This window comes from Balaenoptera physalus (genome assembly GCF_965194825.1).
Source record: "Balaenoptera physalus genome assembly, chromosome: 19".
In the NCBI taxonomy this organism is placed as follows: domain Eukaryota; kingdom Metazoa; phylum Chordata; class Mammalia; order Artiodactyla; family Balaenopteridae; genus Balaenoptera; species Balaenoptera physalus.
The window spans coordinates 1,651,026-1,669,939 of record NC_138900.1 but is presented as its reverse complement, the minus strand read 5'-3'; the positions used below and the strand labels follow the sequence as shown (position 1 = coordinate 1,669,939).

The following is an 18,914-nucleotide window of genomic DNA, read 5'->3' as shown; positions in this document are numbered from 1 at the left end:
GTTCGTGCAAATGTCTCTATTTGACCAAATCACTGTGTGGGATTCCGAACCCAAGTTTTTATTTTTAGTAGTTCATGAAATGCTGAATTCTGGCGTCTCCACGTCTGCTCCTTCCTCTGGCCCTGTTTCCTGAGGATTGACTCCTCTGCTCATGTCCCCCTCTCACCACCACAGCCCACTTGGTCTGAGGCTGCTGACTCCCACGGGGAAGTGTTTGCTGCTTCCTTCTTCGTGTAGCACTTGGGAGACCAGGGTCTGGTGCCAGACCCCTGGTGTCTAATCCCTGCTCTGCTGCTTATGAGCTGTGTGTTCCTGGGCAGGCTACTGAACGCTTCTGTATGTCAGTCATCTCATAGGTAGTATCTCATGAAGTAATACAGTACCTACTTCACACATGTGTCGTGAGGGTGAGTGGCTCAGAACAGTGCGTGCTGACGCCTGGCTGTGTGCGGGGTTAGCAGTTGTGACCCCTGCTGCTGTCGCTACTATTAATGATATCATCGTCGTCCTTGTTGTCATGGTCATCACCCTACACTTGGACTCAGCATTTTCTGGAACAGTGTTGTGTAGCTTTGTAGTTAAATACAGATGCCAGATGCCAGAGATGACTAGACTTTGGTTTTCATCTTGGCTCAGCCATTCATCATGTCCATGGTTTCAGCAAATCATTTTATCTGCCTGAGCCTCTGTTTCTTCATCTATAAAGTGGTGCTTATTGCAGTATGTACTTCATGTGGGTGCTATAAGGAAATCCTAAAATAGAATTTTTCATGCAAGGCCCACAAGAAGGTCAATATAACGCTTTGCTTAGGACCTAAAAAAGACTTAAATCCATGAAGACATTTACCTTGTTCCTGAATGAAAAGACTCAATATTTTAAATATTTATGTCATTTCATTTCTAAGTTAGTTCATAAACTTAATTCAATTTTTTTTAATGCATTTAAATTGCTTGGCACAGTCCTTAGAATATGGTTACATCTATAAATAGTTATTGTTTTTTTAAGACTTGTCTTTTTTGAGCAGTTTTAGGTTCACAGCAAAATTGAGAGGTAAGTATAGAGATTTCCCATACACCCCCTCCCCCCACACGAGCATACCCTCCCTCGTTCTCAATATTCTCACCAGAATGGTACATTTGTTATAGTTGATGCATCTACACTGACACATCATAATCACCCAAAGTCCATAGTTGACATTAGGGTTCACTCTTGGTGTTGTACATTCCATGGGTTTGGACAAATGTATAATGACGTGTATCCATCATAGTATCATACAAAATTTTTTTGTTGCCCTAAGAGTCCTCTCTATTCATCCCTGCCCCCTCACCAACCACTGATCGTTTTTACTGTCTCCATTTGTGTTTTCCAGAATGTCATATAGCTAGAATCATAGAGTATGTAACCTTTTTAGATTGGCTTCTTTCACTTAGTAATATGCATTTGTTTCTCGTTTCATGGCTTGATAGCATGTTTCTTTTTAGTGCTGAATAATATTTTACTGTCTAGATTTACCATCCTTTATCCATTTACCCACTGAAGAACATCTCAGTTGCTTCCAAGTTTTGGCAATTATGAATAAAGCTGCTGTAAACATCCATGTGCAGGTTTTTATGTGGACATAAGTTTTCAGCACCTTTGGGTAAATAGCGAGAACTGTGGTTGATGGATCCTATGGTGAAGGTATATTTAGTTTTTTAAGAACCCACCAAACTGTCTTCAAAATGGTGGTATCATTTTGCATTCCCACCAGCATTGAATGAGAGTTCCTGCTGCTCTGCATCCTTGCTAGCATTTGGTGTTGTCAGTGTTCCACGTTTTGACCTTCCTTCCTTCCTATTTATTTATGGCTGCTTTGAGTCTTCGTTGCTGCGTGTGGGCTCTCTCTAGTTGCGGCGAGCAAGGGCTACTCTTTGTTGCAGTGCGTGGGTTACTCTTCGTTGTGGTGTGCGGGCTTCTCGTTGCGGTGGCTTCTCCTGTTGCGGAGCATGGGCTCTAGGCCCGCAGGCTTCAGTCGCTGTGACACTCAGGCTCAGTAGTTGTGGCATGCGGGCTCTAGAGTGCAGGCTCAGTAGTTGTGGCTCACGAGCTTAGTTGCTCTGCGGCATGTGGGATCTTCCCAGACCAGGGCTCAAACCAGTGTCCCCTGCATTGGCAGGTGGATTCTTCACCATTGCGCCACCAGGGAAGTCCCGTGACCATTCTAATAGTTGTGTAGTGGTATCTTGTTTTAATTTGCATTTCCCTGATGATATATTCTGTGGAGCATCTTTTCATATGCTTATTTGTTGTGTGTATATTGTCTTTGGTGAGATGTGTTTTAAGGTCCTTGTTCTTGTCTTTGGTGAGGTGTCTGTTAAGGTATTTGGCTCGTTTTAAAATTGGGTCATTTTTGTTTTCTTACTTTCTAATTTTAAGAGATATTTGTGTATTTTGGATAACTGTCCTTTATCAGATATGTCTTTTGCAAATATTTTCTCCTACTGTGTGGCTTGTCTTCTCATTCTTTTTTTTTTTTTTTTTTAATTTATTTTATTTTTTTTGTCTGTGTTGGGTCTTCGTTGCCATGTGCGAGCTTTCTCTAGCTGCGGTGAGCGGGGGCTACTCTTCGTTGCGGTGCGCAGGCTTCTCATTGCGGTGGCTTCTCTTTGTTGTGGAGCACGGGCTGTAGGCGCGTGGGCTTCAGTAGTTGTGGCACGCGGGCTCAGTAGTTGTGGTGCACGTGCTTAGTTGCTCCGCGGCATGTGGAATCTTCCCGGACCAGGGCTCAAACCCTCATCCCCTGCATTGGCAGGCGGATTCTTATCCACTGTGCCACCAGGGAAGTCCTGTCTTCTCATTCTTTTGGCAGAGCAGAAGTTTTTAATTTTTATGAAGTCCAGCTTATCAATCATTTCTTTCATGGATTATGCCTTTGGTGTTGTATCTAGAAAGTTATCACATACCCATAGTCATCTAGGTTTTCTCCTATAATATCTTCTAGGAATTTTATGGTTTTGTGTTTTACGTTTAGATCTGTGATCCATTTTGAGTAAAGTTTTGTGAAGGGTATAAGGTCTGTCTAGGTAATTGTTTTTATATGTGGATGTCCTGTTCCAGCACCATTTGTTAAAAAGACTAGCTTTGCTAACTATTGTATTGCTTTTGCATCTTTGTCAAAGATTAGTTGACTGTATTATGTGGGTCTATTTCTGGGCTTTCAATTCTGTTCCATTGATCTTTCACCAACATCACACTGTCTTCATTACTGTAACTTTATTGTAAGTCTTGAGGTTGGGTAGCGTCAGTCCTCCCACTTTGTTCTTCTTCAATATTGTGTTGGCTGTTTTGGGTCTTTTGCCTCTCCATATAAACTTAATCAGTTTTGGATATCCACAAAATGATTTGCTGGGATTTTGATTGGTATTGCATTGAATCTATAGATCAAATTGGGAAGAACTGACATCTTGACAGTACTGAATCTTCTTATCCATGAACATAAAATCTCTCTCCATTTATTTTGTTCTTTGATTTCATTCATCAGAGTTTTGTGGAGTTCCTCATATAAATCTTGTACATATTTTCTTAGATTTATACCTAAGTATTTCATTTTGTAGGAGTGCTAATGTAAATGATAATGTGACAAAGGGCAACTAATCTAAGTCTGCTTTCAAATAACACTATATCACTTCACTGGTAACATGAGACCTTATAACAAAATAATCTTAATTCTGTCCTCCCATCCTTCATATCATTGCTGCCATTTGTTTCACTATGTAAGTGCATATATAATGGGTACATATATTTTATACATATATAAAAATAAGCATTTATATGTATGTATGTATATATATATAAGCGTGTGTAAGCTATGTACATAAGCATAATTGAATACATTATTACTGTTATTATTCTGAACAGACTGTTACTTGTTAGATTGGTTAAGACAACTAAAAGTTTTAACTTTACCTTCTTTTATTCCTCTTGCAGTATTCCTCCTTTCTGTATTTAGATCTGAGTTTCTGACCTACATCATTTTCCTTCTCTCTACAGAAGTTATTTTAACATTTCTTGTAAGATAGGTCTACTGGCAACAGATTCCCTCAATTTTTGTTTCTTTGAGAAATTCTTTATTTCTCTTTCAGTTTTGAAGGATAATTTCACAGGGTATGGAATTCAAGATTGGTGAGGTTTTTCTCTGAACACTTTAAATCTTTCCACTCTCTTCTTATGTGATTTCTGAGGAGAAATCATATGTAATTCTTGTCTTTGTTCCTGTATAGGTAAGATGTTTTGTTTTGACCTCCGGCTTCTCTCTGGATTTTTTCTTTAGCTTCAATTTTCTGTAGTTTTTAAATGGTATGCCTAGGTGTGGTTGTTTGTTTTTTTTTTTGCTGGGGGACAGGGGTGGGGGTAGTGAGCATTTATCATGCTTGGTGTTCTCTTGGCTTCCTGGATCTGTGGTTTGGTGTTTGACATTAATTTTGGGAAATTCCCAGTCATTGTTGTTTCATGTATTTCTTCTGTTTCTTTTCCTCATTTTTTCCCCTTTTTAAATTTGCATTACTTGTATATTACACCTTTTATAGTTCTATGGTCCTTGAATATTCTGTTTTTTTCAGTCTTTGTCCTCTTTGCTTTTCAGTTTTGAAGGTTTCTATTGATATATCCTCAAACTCAGAGATTCTTTCTTTAGCTGTGTCCAGTCTACTGATAAGTCCACCAGAGGCATTCTTCAGTGTTATTTGATCTGTAGCATTTTTTTTGGTTCTTAATTAGGATTTCCTTCTATCTGCTTACAATGCCCATCTGTTTTTGCACGCTGTCTACTTTTGTTCATTAAAGCCCTTCGCATATTAATCAGCGTCATTTAAAATCCCTGATAATTCCAGCATCCCTTACATGTCAGGTTCTGATGCTTGCTCTGTCTCTTCAAATTGTGTTCTTTGACTTTTAGCGTGACTCATAATTTTTTTTGATAGCTGCATATGATATACTGGGCAAAAGTAACTGCTGTAAATAGGCCTTTAGAAATGTGGTGGACGGGACTTCCCTGGTGGTGCAGTGGTTAAGAATCCGCCTGCCAATGCAGGGGACACGGGTTCGAGCCCTGGTCCGGGAAGATCCCACATGCCACGGAGCAACTAAACCCATGCACCACAACTACTGAGCCTGTGCTCTAGAGCCCACGAGCCACAACTGCTGAGCCCGTGTGCCACAACTACTGAGCCTGTGCTCTAGAACCTGCAAGCCACAACTACTGAAGCCTGTGCACCTAGAGCCCATGCTCCACAACAAGAGAAGCCACCGCAATGAGAAGCCTGCGCACCACAACAAAGAGTAGCCCCCGCTCACCACAACTAGAGAAAGCCCACGTGCAGCAACAAAGACCCAATGTAGCCAAAAATAAAATAAATTAAAAAAAAAAAAAAAAATGTAGTGGCAGGGCAGGAGGGAAAGAGTGTTCTATAGTTCTATGATTTGGTCTCAGTCTTTTAGTGGGCCTATCCCTCTGGACTGTGAATGTCACAAGTGTTTATCTCCTCCACTAAGGTAGGACAGGATGGCCAAAGTTGACTGGAGTTGGGTATTTCCCTTCTTCCAGGCCATTTAGGCTCTGATAAAACCCCAGCAGTTTAGGCTCTGGTTAACTAGTTTCTTCTGAGGACAGGCCTGGTTAAAGACAGAGTGCTCTGGTATATTTCAGAATTGGTTCTTTTTCCTTCCCCCCTGCCAGAAGCCCAAGGGTATTTTTCTCTTCTATTTTTTGTGGGAACTTGATTGAGCTTCTGGAGAGAAATCTCATAATACTGTGAGGGCCTGCCTGTGACTGCGTCCCCTGGAGTTTTTTTTACTCTCAGAGTTGTCTGCACTGAACCTCCACCAATCCATTCATTACCGTTCAGGTTTCCTATCCTGGCGCTGGTTCCTGTGGCAGTTTCTGCTCATGAGTCTCTGCTCTTGTAAGCTGTGACTGACTGTATTCCCTGTGTCTCCAATCCTGGGGATAGCAGTTTACCTTGTTTCCTCCCCTCTGTTATTGATCCAAGACGGCTTGTTGATTTTTCGGTCTGTTCAGCTTGCCACTTGTTGTTAGGATGGAGTGGCGACTTGGAAGCTCCTTACAGGCAGAACTGGAAACAAGAAGTCGACTAAATATTAGTTTTGACTTAACTGTTAGGATTTAAAAATTGCATGGCAACATGGCAGATTGATGAAGCACCTGGGCTCAGGAGCCACAGTTCAGTGAAATCTTCTCAGGAAGTGACATTTGAGCTGAGACCCAAAGAATTAGAGTAATCTAGAACGAGCAAAGTAGGGAAAAAAACAGCCTTCCAGTTAGAAGGGACAGCACGTGCAAAGGCACTGCAGTTGCAGAGAGTGTGACTCCTGACAGCTGAAGAAAGACTCCTTCACTTTCCACTGCGCTGTCCCTGAGCCCCGTGCTGAGCATGTAGCAGACAGGAGTGAACATTTGCTTAGTGATGACTAACGAATCCTGAGCTTTGGTTCAGGATCTGCAGATGCGCTTTCTGTGCGGGTCCTGGTACCTCTGCCATTGATTTATCTACAGTCTTTACCCCCACATTGGTTGATATATGTTTGGGTATACATGACAGACCAGCTCAAACAGTCTACACCCTGAAGGAAATTTATTATCTAAGAAGCAGCTCAGAGGTGATGCTGGCTTCCAGGTTGGGGGTGCCAACCCAGGTATCTGTTTCTTTGCTTCATTGGTTCTGATGCTCAGGCTGGTTCCCTCACAGGAGTCGCAAGATGCTTCTGGATGGCAGGAGCTGTGAGGGCGTCACTCAGCCCTTCCTGAAATAAAGCTTTCTTTTTATTCAGAGCGGCTGTCGTAGGTAACCTGCCTACCTCAGATACCGATGATGTCATTTGTGGGATGATGGAGACCAGGGCTTCTTAGCCTGCCAGGTTGGCTACTATCTCCTGGGGAGCGTTTAAAATCTGATGCCCAGGCCCTTCCCAGAGATTTTGTTTGAACTGCTGTGTGGTGGTAGCTGGGCACCCCAGGTGTTGCTGATGCACAGAAGGTTGAGGTCCCTGACTTGAATGAATTAGAAAACGTCTTCAGGAGGTACGTCTGAACGGTGCTGGGTTCTGTGGGATGGAGATCAAAGGGAGTTGGTGCTGTCTATGCAACCAGCACTAATGTCTACAGTCTTTGGGGACAAAGGATGGTGTTTTTACAGTTTGTTTCCCAGTTGCAGCATTTTGTTTGCATGGATGGGAGCAGCTACATTCCGAGGTCTCTTGCAAATCCTGCAGTCCCAGTCTGGGTTGAGAGGTTTCTTTCTTCTCACCAAAATCCCCATGTTCTCCTTTTTTCTCTGTGAACAGGGTGTCCTTTGCCCAAGCCAGAGCTGATCCACCCACTGGAGCACAGCCCAGAGTTACAGACGTCGAAGAGAGGCCACTCGCCGAGCTCCTGCCCAGGTGAGTGCCAACAGCTGGCCAAGCGGGCATCACAGCAGGTTGCAGACAGCAAGAGGACCATTAACTATAAAATTTGTGAGAATTTTCTTGTCGTGGCCTCTCTGGAGGCGTGGGATCTGTGGAACCTTTTAACCTGTGGTCCCTCTACCCCATAACACTCTCCACTGCTCCTGGGGAGGTGTGGGGCGTATCAGGTAAGTTCAGGCTCTTGGCTCCATGTACTTGGGCTTAAAAACTAGGTGTGACACACCACACAGACTTGTGGCCCTGGGGAAGTTCCATGATCCCGTTGTGCCTTTGTATATAAGTTTGGCCAAGGTAAATCTAGCTGTTCTAACAGGTGTATTCCAAAATCTCCATGGCTCAGCACACAAAAAGTGTTTTTCTTGAACCAAGGGCGATGTGGATCAGTAGGGAGCTCTGACCACACAGTTATTCAGTGACTCAGCTGCCTTCTGTCATCAGCGTGAGACCTTCAGGGTTCCTGGCATCCTCCAGCTGGCAGAGGGAAAACAGAGAAGGGAAAATGTCACACCCACTTCCAACACATTGTTTCCACTCACATTCCACTGACAAGATACTCGACTTTGTCATTTGGTTCCTGGGGCTGGGAAATGAGGCTAAGTGTTTTCAAGGAAAGGAATGAAAATGGTTTGATCAGTGTCGTCAGTTACACTCAGTCTGTTCCTGAGAAATTGTAGTCATAATCGTTTCTGTCTCGTTGGGTGGTTGGAGGATGTAATAGATTATGTATGAAACTGCTTCGCACTGGGCCTGACCCATAGTGAGTGGCTCAGCAAAAGTAACCTATTAGTATTATTCACATCGTGGGATTAGTGCTAGTGAGTAATGATAGTATCTCACATTTCCTTCTGAACTGCAAGTAAACAGGGCCTTTCCAACTATGCTCTGTATCTCACCCTTTCCCACCTTCTCCATCCACCCACACTCTGAGTGTCAGTCAGACACCCAGAAGCACTCCCCTGCCCTAGTTTTCCTATCCCTCCTGTTTGCTTAAACCTCAAGGCACCTCATGCTCAACATGCCTAAGAGGGGGCTTTTGATCTTGCCCGTTTCTCCCACCTCCCGTGCATGTTAGAAGGCTGGGTGCAGCCTCAGACAACTCCTCAACACCCCCATCTCCACCAAGCCCTCCAAATGCTGTCCGTTTTGCATGCACGCTTCCTGAGTCTGTCACCTCCACCACCAATACAAGATGCCCCCCCCACACCCTCGGTCCAAGTTTTCAGCTTTTGCCTGGGTGATGCCAGCACACTCCTGGCTGGTCTCCCCACATCTCCTCTGTGCCTCTAGTCAGCCCTGTCTCCCACGGTGGCCCCCGCAGCCACCAAGATCTTGTTCCCAACCTTCAGCACTCCCCCAGCCACTGAGCCCTCAGCACGTTTTCATGTCGAAGGTAGAGCCTGTGGGACTTCCCTGGCGGTCCAGTGGTTGGGACTTCGTCTACCAATGCAGAGGGTGCAGGTTTGATCCCTGGTCGGGGAGCTAAGATCCTGCATGCCTCGCAGCCAAAAAACCAAAACGTAAAGCAGAAGCGATATTGTAACACATTCAATGAAGACTTTAAAAATGGTCCATGTCAAAAAAATCTTAAAAAAGAAAAAAAGAAAATAGAGCCTATATCCTTGTGTTGCTTGATCCTTAAACCCTTCCACATTCATCTAATTCTCTCATATGTGTAACTTCCTTCCTCACCTCCCTAGAGGAGATCTCAGCCCTGACCAAGGCCAATTCATGTGCCAGAGTCTAGGCCAAACCTTTTCAGGGAACTGCTGCTTCTCACCTTTTCTGCCTCTTTTGTAACATAAAGATATGCTCAGTTGCCTCACACTCGGGGAAAGTAAATAGAAAATGCTTCTGTCTCTCTAATGGCTTCACACTGACATTGACTCTACTTTCCCTGTAAAATCCATCTTTTTGGAGAAGCTGTCTCATTCTTGCAAGAGTTGTCTATGCTTGAGTTCCGTCCATCTCATTTACCAAAATTTTCTTGCACTTTTTGAATGAGGTGTAACTCACACCCTGTGTTGTGTAAAAATCTTAAGAGGTTAATAACTTCATGAATGCTTGCGTATGTTTAACCCACGTAAGCACCACCTCAGTCAATATGTAGAATATTTCCAGCATCTCATTGGGATCTCACGCCCTCGATAGCCCCTTGTGCTCGGTAACCCCTATTTAGACTGTCGGCATCAATTAGTTTGGACTGTTGAACCCCATAGCATGCTCTTTGTCATATATGTCTTCTTTTGATCATCATGTCTGAGATTCTTTTCATGTGGTTGCCTGTGGTTAGAATTTGTTTACTCTTAATATGGTGTAATATCTCATTGCGTGAAAAATTGCCCTTCATTGATCCATCCCCCTTCTGATGGGCACTCCTGTTGTTTTCAGCTTAATGCTGCTGAGAATATTCATGTTATGTTTTTTGGTGCATGTAAGCACTGATTTCCATTAGGAATACATTCTGGTATGTGTGCAGGTCAGGTCCTGGAGTAGCTGTATGTTCAGCTTTGATAGAAACTCCAGACAGTTCTGCAGAGTGTCCGCCCCCTTTAACATCCCCACCATTCATCTATGAAAGACTCCATCTGTCCCTATCCTTGGCAGCTCTTGGTAATGTTCCCTTTGCTCTTTGAGGTCTGAGGGAGGTTCCTTTGCACCACAGCGCTGAAACTCTTCCTTACACGGTCACTGCTTTGCTCCTAATCTTCAAATACAGCACAACCATAAACGATCATGAACGATGGGCCACAATTTACTGAACACACCTGGCACTGTGCCCAGTGCTTTACAGACATTTTCTCATTTAGCCTTCACAGCAGCCTATGAGGCAGAAACTGAGAGCCTCTCAGTTTTTCAGACAAGAAAGCTTAGACAGGAAACAGCTAAGAATTTGTCCAACATTAGCTGGCTGGGTACAGGCAGAATTTGAGTCGAGTTGTTCTGCTCCAGAGCCAGCACTCTTGACTGCCACGCCATATGAGCTCAGGACGCAGCACAGACTTTTCAGACTGTGTCGTGTTTGAGCATTTGACCCTCTTGGATTCTTTGCCCCTCTTCTCACTGGACCTTCATTCTCCCTCTCTGATCATCACTTGAATGTTGGCTCATGGGGCATCTCATGGCTCATTCTCTTTACTCTTAAATGCTCTCCAAGGTTAATCCACACATTCTCATTCTCACACCTCCAATTTACATGCTGCCTAGTTAGATCCCAGGTGTACATTATTGGACTAACCCATAATAAAAAATTAAAGCTAATTGATTGACTTTTTGCCCTGTGTCCGGCACCCTGCTGAACATGGTATATGCAGTGTTTCACTTCATCCTTGTAGCAGTCCTACAAGGTGGGCTCTATTTTTAGCTTTATTTTTCAGAAGAGGAAAATGAAGGCCTATGGAATTTTGAGTGCCTTACCAGACGCCACAAAGCTAATATTACGTTCTTTTGGAATTTGGGCCTAGGGTTTTTGTGGTCAGAGACCATGTTCTTAACCATAATACTCATGTGACCTCTAACTTTTGTGTAGTGGACCTCAGGTACAGGTTTCAGTTAATCATAAACCTTGGTTTTATGGGGACATTGTCATCACTGATTCATCAGTGACCTTGATTAATTGATGTATTAATTAAATTATTTGCTCATTTGTTTCTTTTTGAAAATAATATTCTTAACATCACCAAACTCCAGAATGAGAACATTACTCATACCCTCCTGTCTTAGTCTGGCTGCTGTAACAAGAATGCCACGGAGTGGGCAACTCAAGTAACGTTTATTTCTCACAGTTCGGGAGTCTGGGAAATCCAGGATCAAGATGCTGGCAAATCTGGCGTCTGATGAGGACCTGCTCCTTGGTGTGCAGATGGCAGCCTTCTCATTCTGTCCTCACATGGCAGAGAAAAGAAGCAAGCTCCTTAGTATCTTTTCTGGTAAGGACACTAATCCCATCTTGGGAGCTCCACTCTCACCAACCTTATCCTCTCATGCACTGCAGTTCCCTGATTCTGGAAGACTCTGTGCCTTTGTTCGTTCTATTTCCAAAGGCTGACAGGGCCTTCCCATTTTCTCTATACGTCAGTAGGTCTGGCCGCATCTGGGAAGCCTGCATGACCTCTTCCTGTCTCCCACCTACTGCACTAGGTGCCCCTTTGCTGGCTTCCTGTAGCACCTTGAGATGTTCTGGCTTCGAGCAAACTCACCACACGCAGTGTCATCATTCCTCTGTCTACCTGCCCCTCGTCTCCAGACATTCTGTCCCATGCCCATGCTGTCCCTTTGGGTTTTCCCTCTAAAATTTTCAAGAATCTAAGAACCAAAAAGAAAGAAATTGCACACCTGGGTTTCAGAGATTTGAAAAGACAGCAGGTACAGACCCACTATTTTCATCTTCTTCTCACTGACATGGTGATTTAGTTTCTTCTATGTTGCCATCACTTATATGCCTTTTTGTGTATTGTACTCCCTTCAGGTGACAACACAAAACCTGACACTACAGAGCCTGCCCCTTCTCACCTGGCCTTGTATGAGGAAGTCTCACCCCAGGAACAACCGACTCAGCGAGCCTCAGGGGACTCCCTGTTGGGACAAACCAAGGATCAGGATGGGCCACTGGAAATGCATGAAGGCCACTTGAGACCAGGGATGGACCCCCAGAGGGAGAAGCTCTCTGGGCAAATGAGCCCTGAACATGGTGGTTTAGGGACACATGATGGTTGTCACTCAAGGATTGTTCAGCAGCGAGTCTTTCCAGGAGATATTCTTTATGAATGTGACTCACATGGACCAGTGAAAGGACCCTTGATACATGAAGGGAAACACCTCTATAAGTGTGAGGAATGTGGGAAAGTTTTTAACAAGAATTGCTTCCTTATTCGACATGAACAGATTCACTCTGGCGTGAAGCCCTATGAATGCACAGAGTGTGGGAAAACCTTTATTAAGAGCACACACCTCCTCCAGCACCACATGATCCACACCGGGGAGAGGCCCTATGAGTGCACAGAGTGCGGGAAGGCCTTCAACCGCAGGTCACACCTCACGAGGCACCAGCGGATTCACACTGGAGAGAAGCCTTACAAGTGCAGTGAGTGTGGAAAGGCCTTCACCCACCGCTCCAATTTAGTCTTACATAACAGAAGCCACACTGGGGAAAAACCCTTTGTGTGCAAAGAATGTGGGAAAGCCTTTCGAGATAAGACAGGTTTCCTTCGACACTACATCATCCACACGGGAGAGAAGCCCTTTGAGTGTGTGGAGTGTGGAAAATCCTTCAACCGCAGATCACATCTCACCTGGCACCAGCAGATTCATAGTGGAGTGAGACCCTTTGAATGCAATGAATGTGGGAAAGGCTTTTGTGACAGCACAGACCTCATCCAACACTATGTCATCCACACCGGAGAGAAGCCATACAAGTGCCTTGAGTGCGGGAAGGCCTTCTACCGCAGGTCACACCTCAAGCAGCACCAGCGGAGTCACACCGGGGAGAAGCCCTATGTGTGCGGTGAATGTGGAAAGGCCTTTACCCACTGCTCCACTTTTATCTTACATAAAAGAGCCCACACTGGAGAAAAACCCTATGAATGCAAAGAATGTGGGAAAGCCTTTAGCAATCGGTCAGACCTCATTCGACACTTCAGCATCCACACTGAAGAGAAGCCTTATGAGTGCATGGAGTGTGGGAAAGCCTTTAACCGTAGGTCATACCTCACCAGACACCAGCGGATTCACAGTGGAGAGAAGCCCTATGAATGCATGGAATGTGGCAAAGCCTTTTGCCAAAGGGCAAACCTCATTCGACATGCCATCATCCACACTGGAGAGAAGCCCTATGTGTGCACTGAATGTGGAAAGGCCTTTACCTACTGCTATACTTTCATCTTGCATAAAAGGGCCCATATTGGAGAAAAACCTTTTGAGTGCAAAGAATGTGGGAAAGCTTTTAGCACTAGGAAAGACCTCATTCGACACATCAGCATCCATGCTGGAGAGAAGCCCTACGAGTGCATGGAGTGTGGGAAGGCCTTTAACCGCAGGTCAGGCCTCACCAGGCACCAGCGGATTCACAGTGGAGAGAAGCCCTATGAATGCATGGAGTGTGGGAAAACCTTCTGCTGGAGCACAAGCCTCATTCGACATTCTGTCATCCACACTGGAGAGAAGCCCTATGAGTGCAGTGAGTGTGGAAAGGCCTTCAGTCGCAGCTCATCCCTCACTCAGCATCAGAGGGTTCATACTGGGAGAAACCCTGTCAGTGTGACAGATGTGGGAAGAACCTTCACAAGTGGGCAATCCTCAGTCAGTCTTCAAGAACTCCTATTGGGGAAAGACTTTTTGCATGTAACAACTGAGGAAAATCTTTTGCCAGAGGAGACATCTTACTCAGAATCTGATCATTCATACCAAAGAGAAACCTCTCATTTTTCTTCCCCATGAGAAAAGCTATTGCAGGATATCAGTTGTCATCTAAAGAGTCATGTTAGAAATGGCCTCAGCCTAGAAACTTATTCTGTATCTGAAAATTCACACAGGAGAGTGATCCAATCTTTATTGTGCACTTAGCAAAACCCTCAGCCACATCTTTTCTCCTTAGTTTACACTATAAAATTATATCAGGGATATTTAAATAAAAGAGGAGGAGACGAGAAAAGAGAGAAATGCAAACACAGCTTTCAGATTTCCGTGATGAGCCTGTGGCAATTTGTCATCCCTTCCTTAGTTTATTTGAGGTAAGGGGAGTGTTGTTGCAGGGATCAGAGGGCCTTGTTCCTTTTATTTGTCTTGAATATACATGCGCTGCTGTCCAATGTCAGGAGATTTAGACAGTTGAGGGTATGTCTGAAAACATTTACTGAAAGCCAAGTTTGTTCTACAACATTGTCTCTGTCCTTGAGTAGCATATGTTTTTTTGAGAAATATGAAGGCTTGATTTATGAAATACTTTCATATTTAAGGAGATAAAGATGTATGTATGAATGGGCCCATTTTACTGCATATTTAAGACTGATTTTTTGAAAACATACTGTGTCATGTGTCTTTAACCACCTAACACTCATACTTAATCTACTTGTTTATTTTTTCTTTTTTTTTTCTGTGGGGTGACAATGACAGTGTAGCTGTGCAACCTTCCCAGATGAATCCCAGTTCTTCCTTCTGATTCCTCCTTAGAGAGGCTTCTTCAGGTCCACCTCAGTGACTTTCTAGAGGTCGAATTAGAGCCAGAACAAAATGAAACACATAGCTAAATTAAGCTAAACGATAACGATACATGCAGAGAGGTAATCTCATTTTTAATCTTACAAAAGATTGTGTGAAGAGTCACTGTTAAGTAAAGTGACTAGAATTTTAACAGATGAAATGAGCATGTGTGGGTGCAGGTACACGTGTGTTCCACAGTTGTTGCCATTGGCTTAGTCCCAGTATAATGACTAATGACTAGTATCTTTTGTCAGGGTATTTTGAAATTCCTTCTTTGCAGTTTTGGTTTATTTTTTGTTTTTTTGTTTTCTTTTTGAGCAACATGTGATAGTATTCCTTCATGTGAAGAAATATACTGTACAGAAAGACATAAAAATAATCATGTATTCACTCTGAACCCTCCTGAGGGCCTTTCAAATGACCACATGTCTAGTTTTGTATTCCCATTGTAGGCCAAGTCATTTTTGTTACGTTAATCCATGGCATTATTGTGAAGGCCCCTTCTTCCTGCTTTTCATGTCTTGTCTAAGAAGTCTTCAGCAAGCTCTAGGTCCTGAATATTTTCTCCTAAAAGTCTTATAGTTTTACCTTTTATATTTAAATCTCTAGTTCATGTTGAGTTAATTTTTGTATTACCATGTGAAGTTTAGGTTGTGTTTTTTGCCTCAGGATGTTTAGTTGTTCTGGTACCATTTGTGGAAAAGACTGTCCTGCCTCTATTGAAATGAACTTAGTAAAGAATCAGTTGGGCATATTCATTTTGGTCTATTTCTGAGTTCTTTATATTATCCTGTTGATCTGGGTATTTAAACCTCTGCTAATACCACATTATCTTGAATACTGTAGCTATCATTAAATCTTAAAATTGGGTAAAGAAGATTCCATCTTCTTTATTTTTAAAAATGGATTTAGTTTTCCATGTCAATTTTTCCTTTGGTTTTCTGTATAAATTTTATCATGTGCTTGTCTATATTTTAAAAACATCTTGTGGGATTTTTTATGGATGTTACATTAATCTGTGGATCATTTTGGTGAGATTTGGCATCTTTATTATGTTGAGTCTTCCATTCCATGAACGTGGTATGTCTCTCCATTTATTTAGGTTCTTTGACTTATTTCATTAGTGTTTTATAATTTTCACCTTACAGATCCTAAACATATTTTGTTAGATCTTTATCCATGTACCTTTTCTTGGAGTCATTATATGTGGTATTGAGTTTTTCATTTCAGTTTGCTCATTATCATTACTGTTATAGGGAAATATAATTAATTTTTATATGTTGACCTTGTATCCTGTGCCCTTGCTGGACTCAGTTATTAGTTCTAGCCGGTTTGTTTTTTTTTTTTTTGGTAGATTCATCAGGATTTTCTTCATAAGCAATGTTATCAGTGAATAGTGAACATCTTATTTCTTCCTTATGTGTATCCGTTTTATTTCCTTTTCCTGTCTTTGTTCTACTAGCTAGAATTTCCTGTACAATGTTGAATAGAAATGGTGAAAGAGCACACACCTGTTCTTTTTAAAATAAATTTATATATTTTTGGCTGCATTGGGTCTTCATTGCTGCACTCAGGCTTCTCCCTAGTTCTGGCGAGTGGGGGCTACTCTTCGTTGCAGTACACGGGCTTCTCATTGTAGTGGCTTCTCTTGTTGTGGAGCACTGGCTCTAGGCATGCGGGTTTCAGTAGCTGTGGCACACGGGTTCAGTAGTTGTGGCTCACGGGCTCTAGAGCACAGGCTCAGTAGTTGTGTCATATGGGCTTAATTGCTCTGTGGCATGTGGGATCTTCCCAGACCAGGGCTCAAACCCATGTCTCCTGCATTAGCAGGTGGATTCTTAACTAGTGCGCCACCAGGGAAGCCACTTGTCATGTTCTTAATTTTAAGGGGAAAGCGTTCAGTGTTGCTTGACCATTAAATAAGATGATAATGTGGGTTTTTATATAGATGTTTTTTATCTAGTTTGGAAGGTTTCTCTTCTCATTTGCTAAGAGCTTTCATTATGAATAGGTGTTGAATTTTGTCAGATGACTTTTCTACTTCAGTTGATGTGATCATATGACTTTTCTTCTGTAGCCTGTTGATATGATGGATTGTCTGACTGGATTTGAATGTTGAACCAGCCTTGTATTTCTGCAAAGTAATCCCTGCAGTCATGGAATATGGAATATAATGATATATATGTGTGTGTGTGTGTGTGTGTGTGTGTGTGTATACATACATTCCTTTTGCCAGTGTTTTGTTGAGAAATTTTATGTGTAAAATCATGAGCATATTGGTCTATATTTTATTTATTTATTTTTGTACTGTTATTGGTATCTGAGTAATACTGGCCTCCCAAAATGAACTAAGAAGTATTCCCCCACCCCGACTCCATCGCCCCCAACTTGGATGAGATTTTGTAGAATTGGTTTTATTTCTTCTCTAAATGTTTGGTAGAATTCTCTGGTGAAACCATTTGGGCCTGGAGATTCCTTTTAATGTAATTCATTAATTGCATCTCATGAGAATATGTAGGGATGTCATTAGTTCTCAAATATTGTAAAGTGAAGTCTCAAGTTGGATATCCTATAATAATTTAAGAACAAGATTATGCTTTAAATAATAGGGCTTGAACACTTTAAAGGACCATGGAGACCCCTTCAATTTAATGATTAGAAAACTGAGGTGCAGAGAAGTCAGGTGACCAGCCCAAGCCCATATTCTCAAGATAAGGGCAGATCCCATCTATTTCTCCTAACTTACTGGACTGCTGCCCATTATACTCCTTATAAAAGCCCTATCAAATTGGCATTGGGGATGTCATTATTTTCAAAAAACATATTCTCCAGTTTTGATTATCCTTGCTTCCTTCAGGCATGGGTTATTTCGTATTTTGTAACTTAATTTCCAAGCACATCTTTAAATGTTTTCAATCACATCTTCTGTTTCTAATCTCTGTCCTGTTTTATTTCAGTCTCTGTTTTATCACATTCTATGCAAGTTAGAGATTTTTTTTTTATGGTCCTATATATATTGTCAGTTTTATATATATTCAGTTTGTGCTAAAAAGCAAACATCCTGCGTTTGGTGTATGCAGTTCTATATGTATCTGTTAGGTCAGATTTATTCATCTTGGTATATGAACCTAATAGAACCTAACCAATGTTATTCCTGCCTTATAAAAATTAATTACTGAGATAACATTAAAATATTCTAATTTGTTTATAGATTTAACTCTTTATTCTTATAGTAAAATTGTTTTATGTAAATTGAATTGATGTTTAAAATTGTATACAAATTTTAAAGTATAATGTCTTCCTGCTATTTTCTTCCTTATATCTATTTTTCAGATACAAATACACATTTTTGTGTTTTTGTTTAATAATTATAAGGTATATATTTTCCAAATTTTTATTTGCTTTATTCCTGTAACATATCTTCGAACTGTGACTTATAAACTGAATATTGCTGGATATTTTTCAACCCACTGAAAACTACTGACTACTAATTCAAACATTTATTCCATATACATTTCCTGTGTGATGCATCTTCCTGTTGTGTGCTTATCTTTACTTCAGTTCTGTGTCTTATATACATTCTTTTAAAAATTTGTGTAGATTATTTACATTCTAAACTTCGCTTTTAGTTGGGAATGTATATACTCCTATTTTATTAATGTTTAAACTAAAAATTATAATGTCTTTAACACAAAAAAGTATAGAGTTAATACCATTACCCTCCTTTTGCACAATATAAGAGATATTACTGAGTATCGCGTGGTAGTTTTATTGTTCTCAACAAGGAGATGTTTTTCATGTTTTACACAGATAATGAATCAATTGTATTGATTCACAGGTGCATCCTTCTCTTGGATCTTCATTCCTTCTGTCACTGCAGACTTTTCACCTGGGATCACTTTTCCTCTGGCCTTAAATGTAACCTTAGGATTCATTTTGTGTGAGTTAGTTTTCTATTATGTTTCTCATATTTCGTGCTCTGTTTTGAAAAACACTTTTGTTGAGTATAGAAATCTATGTTGGCGGTTATTTCTTCAGCACCTTCACATGTCCTTCCACTATGTCCCTGACCCCACTATATGTTAGGTGTGAGTGGAGACGATTTATTTTGTGTTGATAGTTTCCTGGTGTTAAGGAACAGTACTTGAACCTGATACAAAGAACAACACATCCTAGAAATTATAACAGTTAGATGGGCTCAGTAATTAGATGGGGTTTTGAGTTGTTGGAATAATAAAAGGATGACAGTGTAGAATGC

At 41.8% G+C, this 18,914-nt stretch overlaps 1 protein-coding gene across 4 annotated transcripts in view; it reads left to right on the top strand.

Moving 5' to 3' along the window:
• LOC309648118 (uncharacterized protein) overlaps positions 1 to 17,866 on the top strand; it is a 52,773-nt gene extending 34,907 nt beyond the window's left edge. For 3 of the 4 annotated variants that reach the window (XM_082436265.1, XM_082436266.1, XM_082436267.1), the window contains 3 exons: positions 7,340 to 7,435; positions 11,245 to 11,388; positions 11,928 to 17,866. In XM_082436265.1, the coding sequence (XP_082292391.1) occupies positions 7,340 to 7,435; positions 11,245 to 11,388; positions 11,928 to 13,894 (2,207 nt within the window). In that variant the 3' untranslated portion in view covers positions 13,895 to 17,866. Of the gene's footprint in view, positions 1 to 6,826; positions 7,077 to 7,339; positions 7,436 to 11,244; positions 11,389 to 11,927 lie in introns of those variants that run through there. The other variant, XM_082436268.1, reaches the window with a different exon arrangement.
• The last annotated feature ends 1,048 nt before the right edge of the window (positions 17,867 to 18,914 follow it).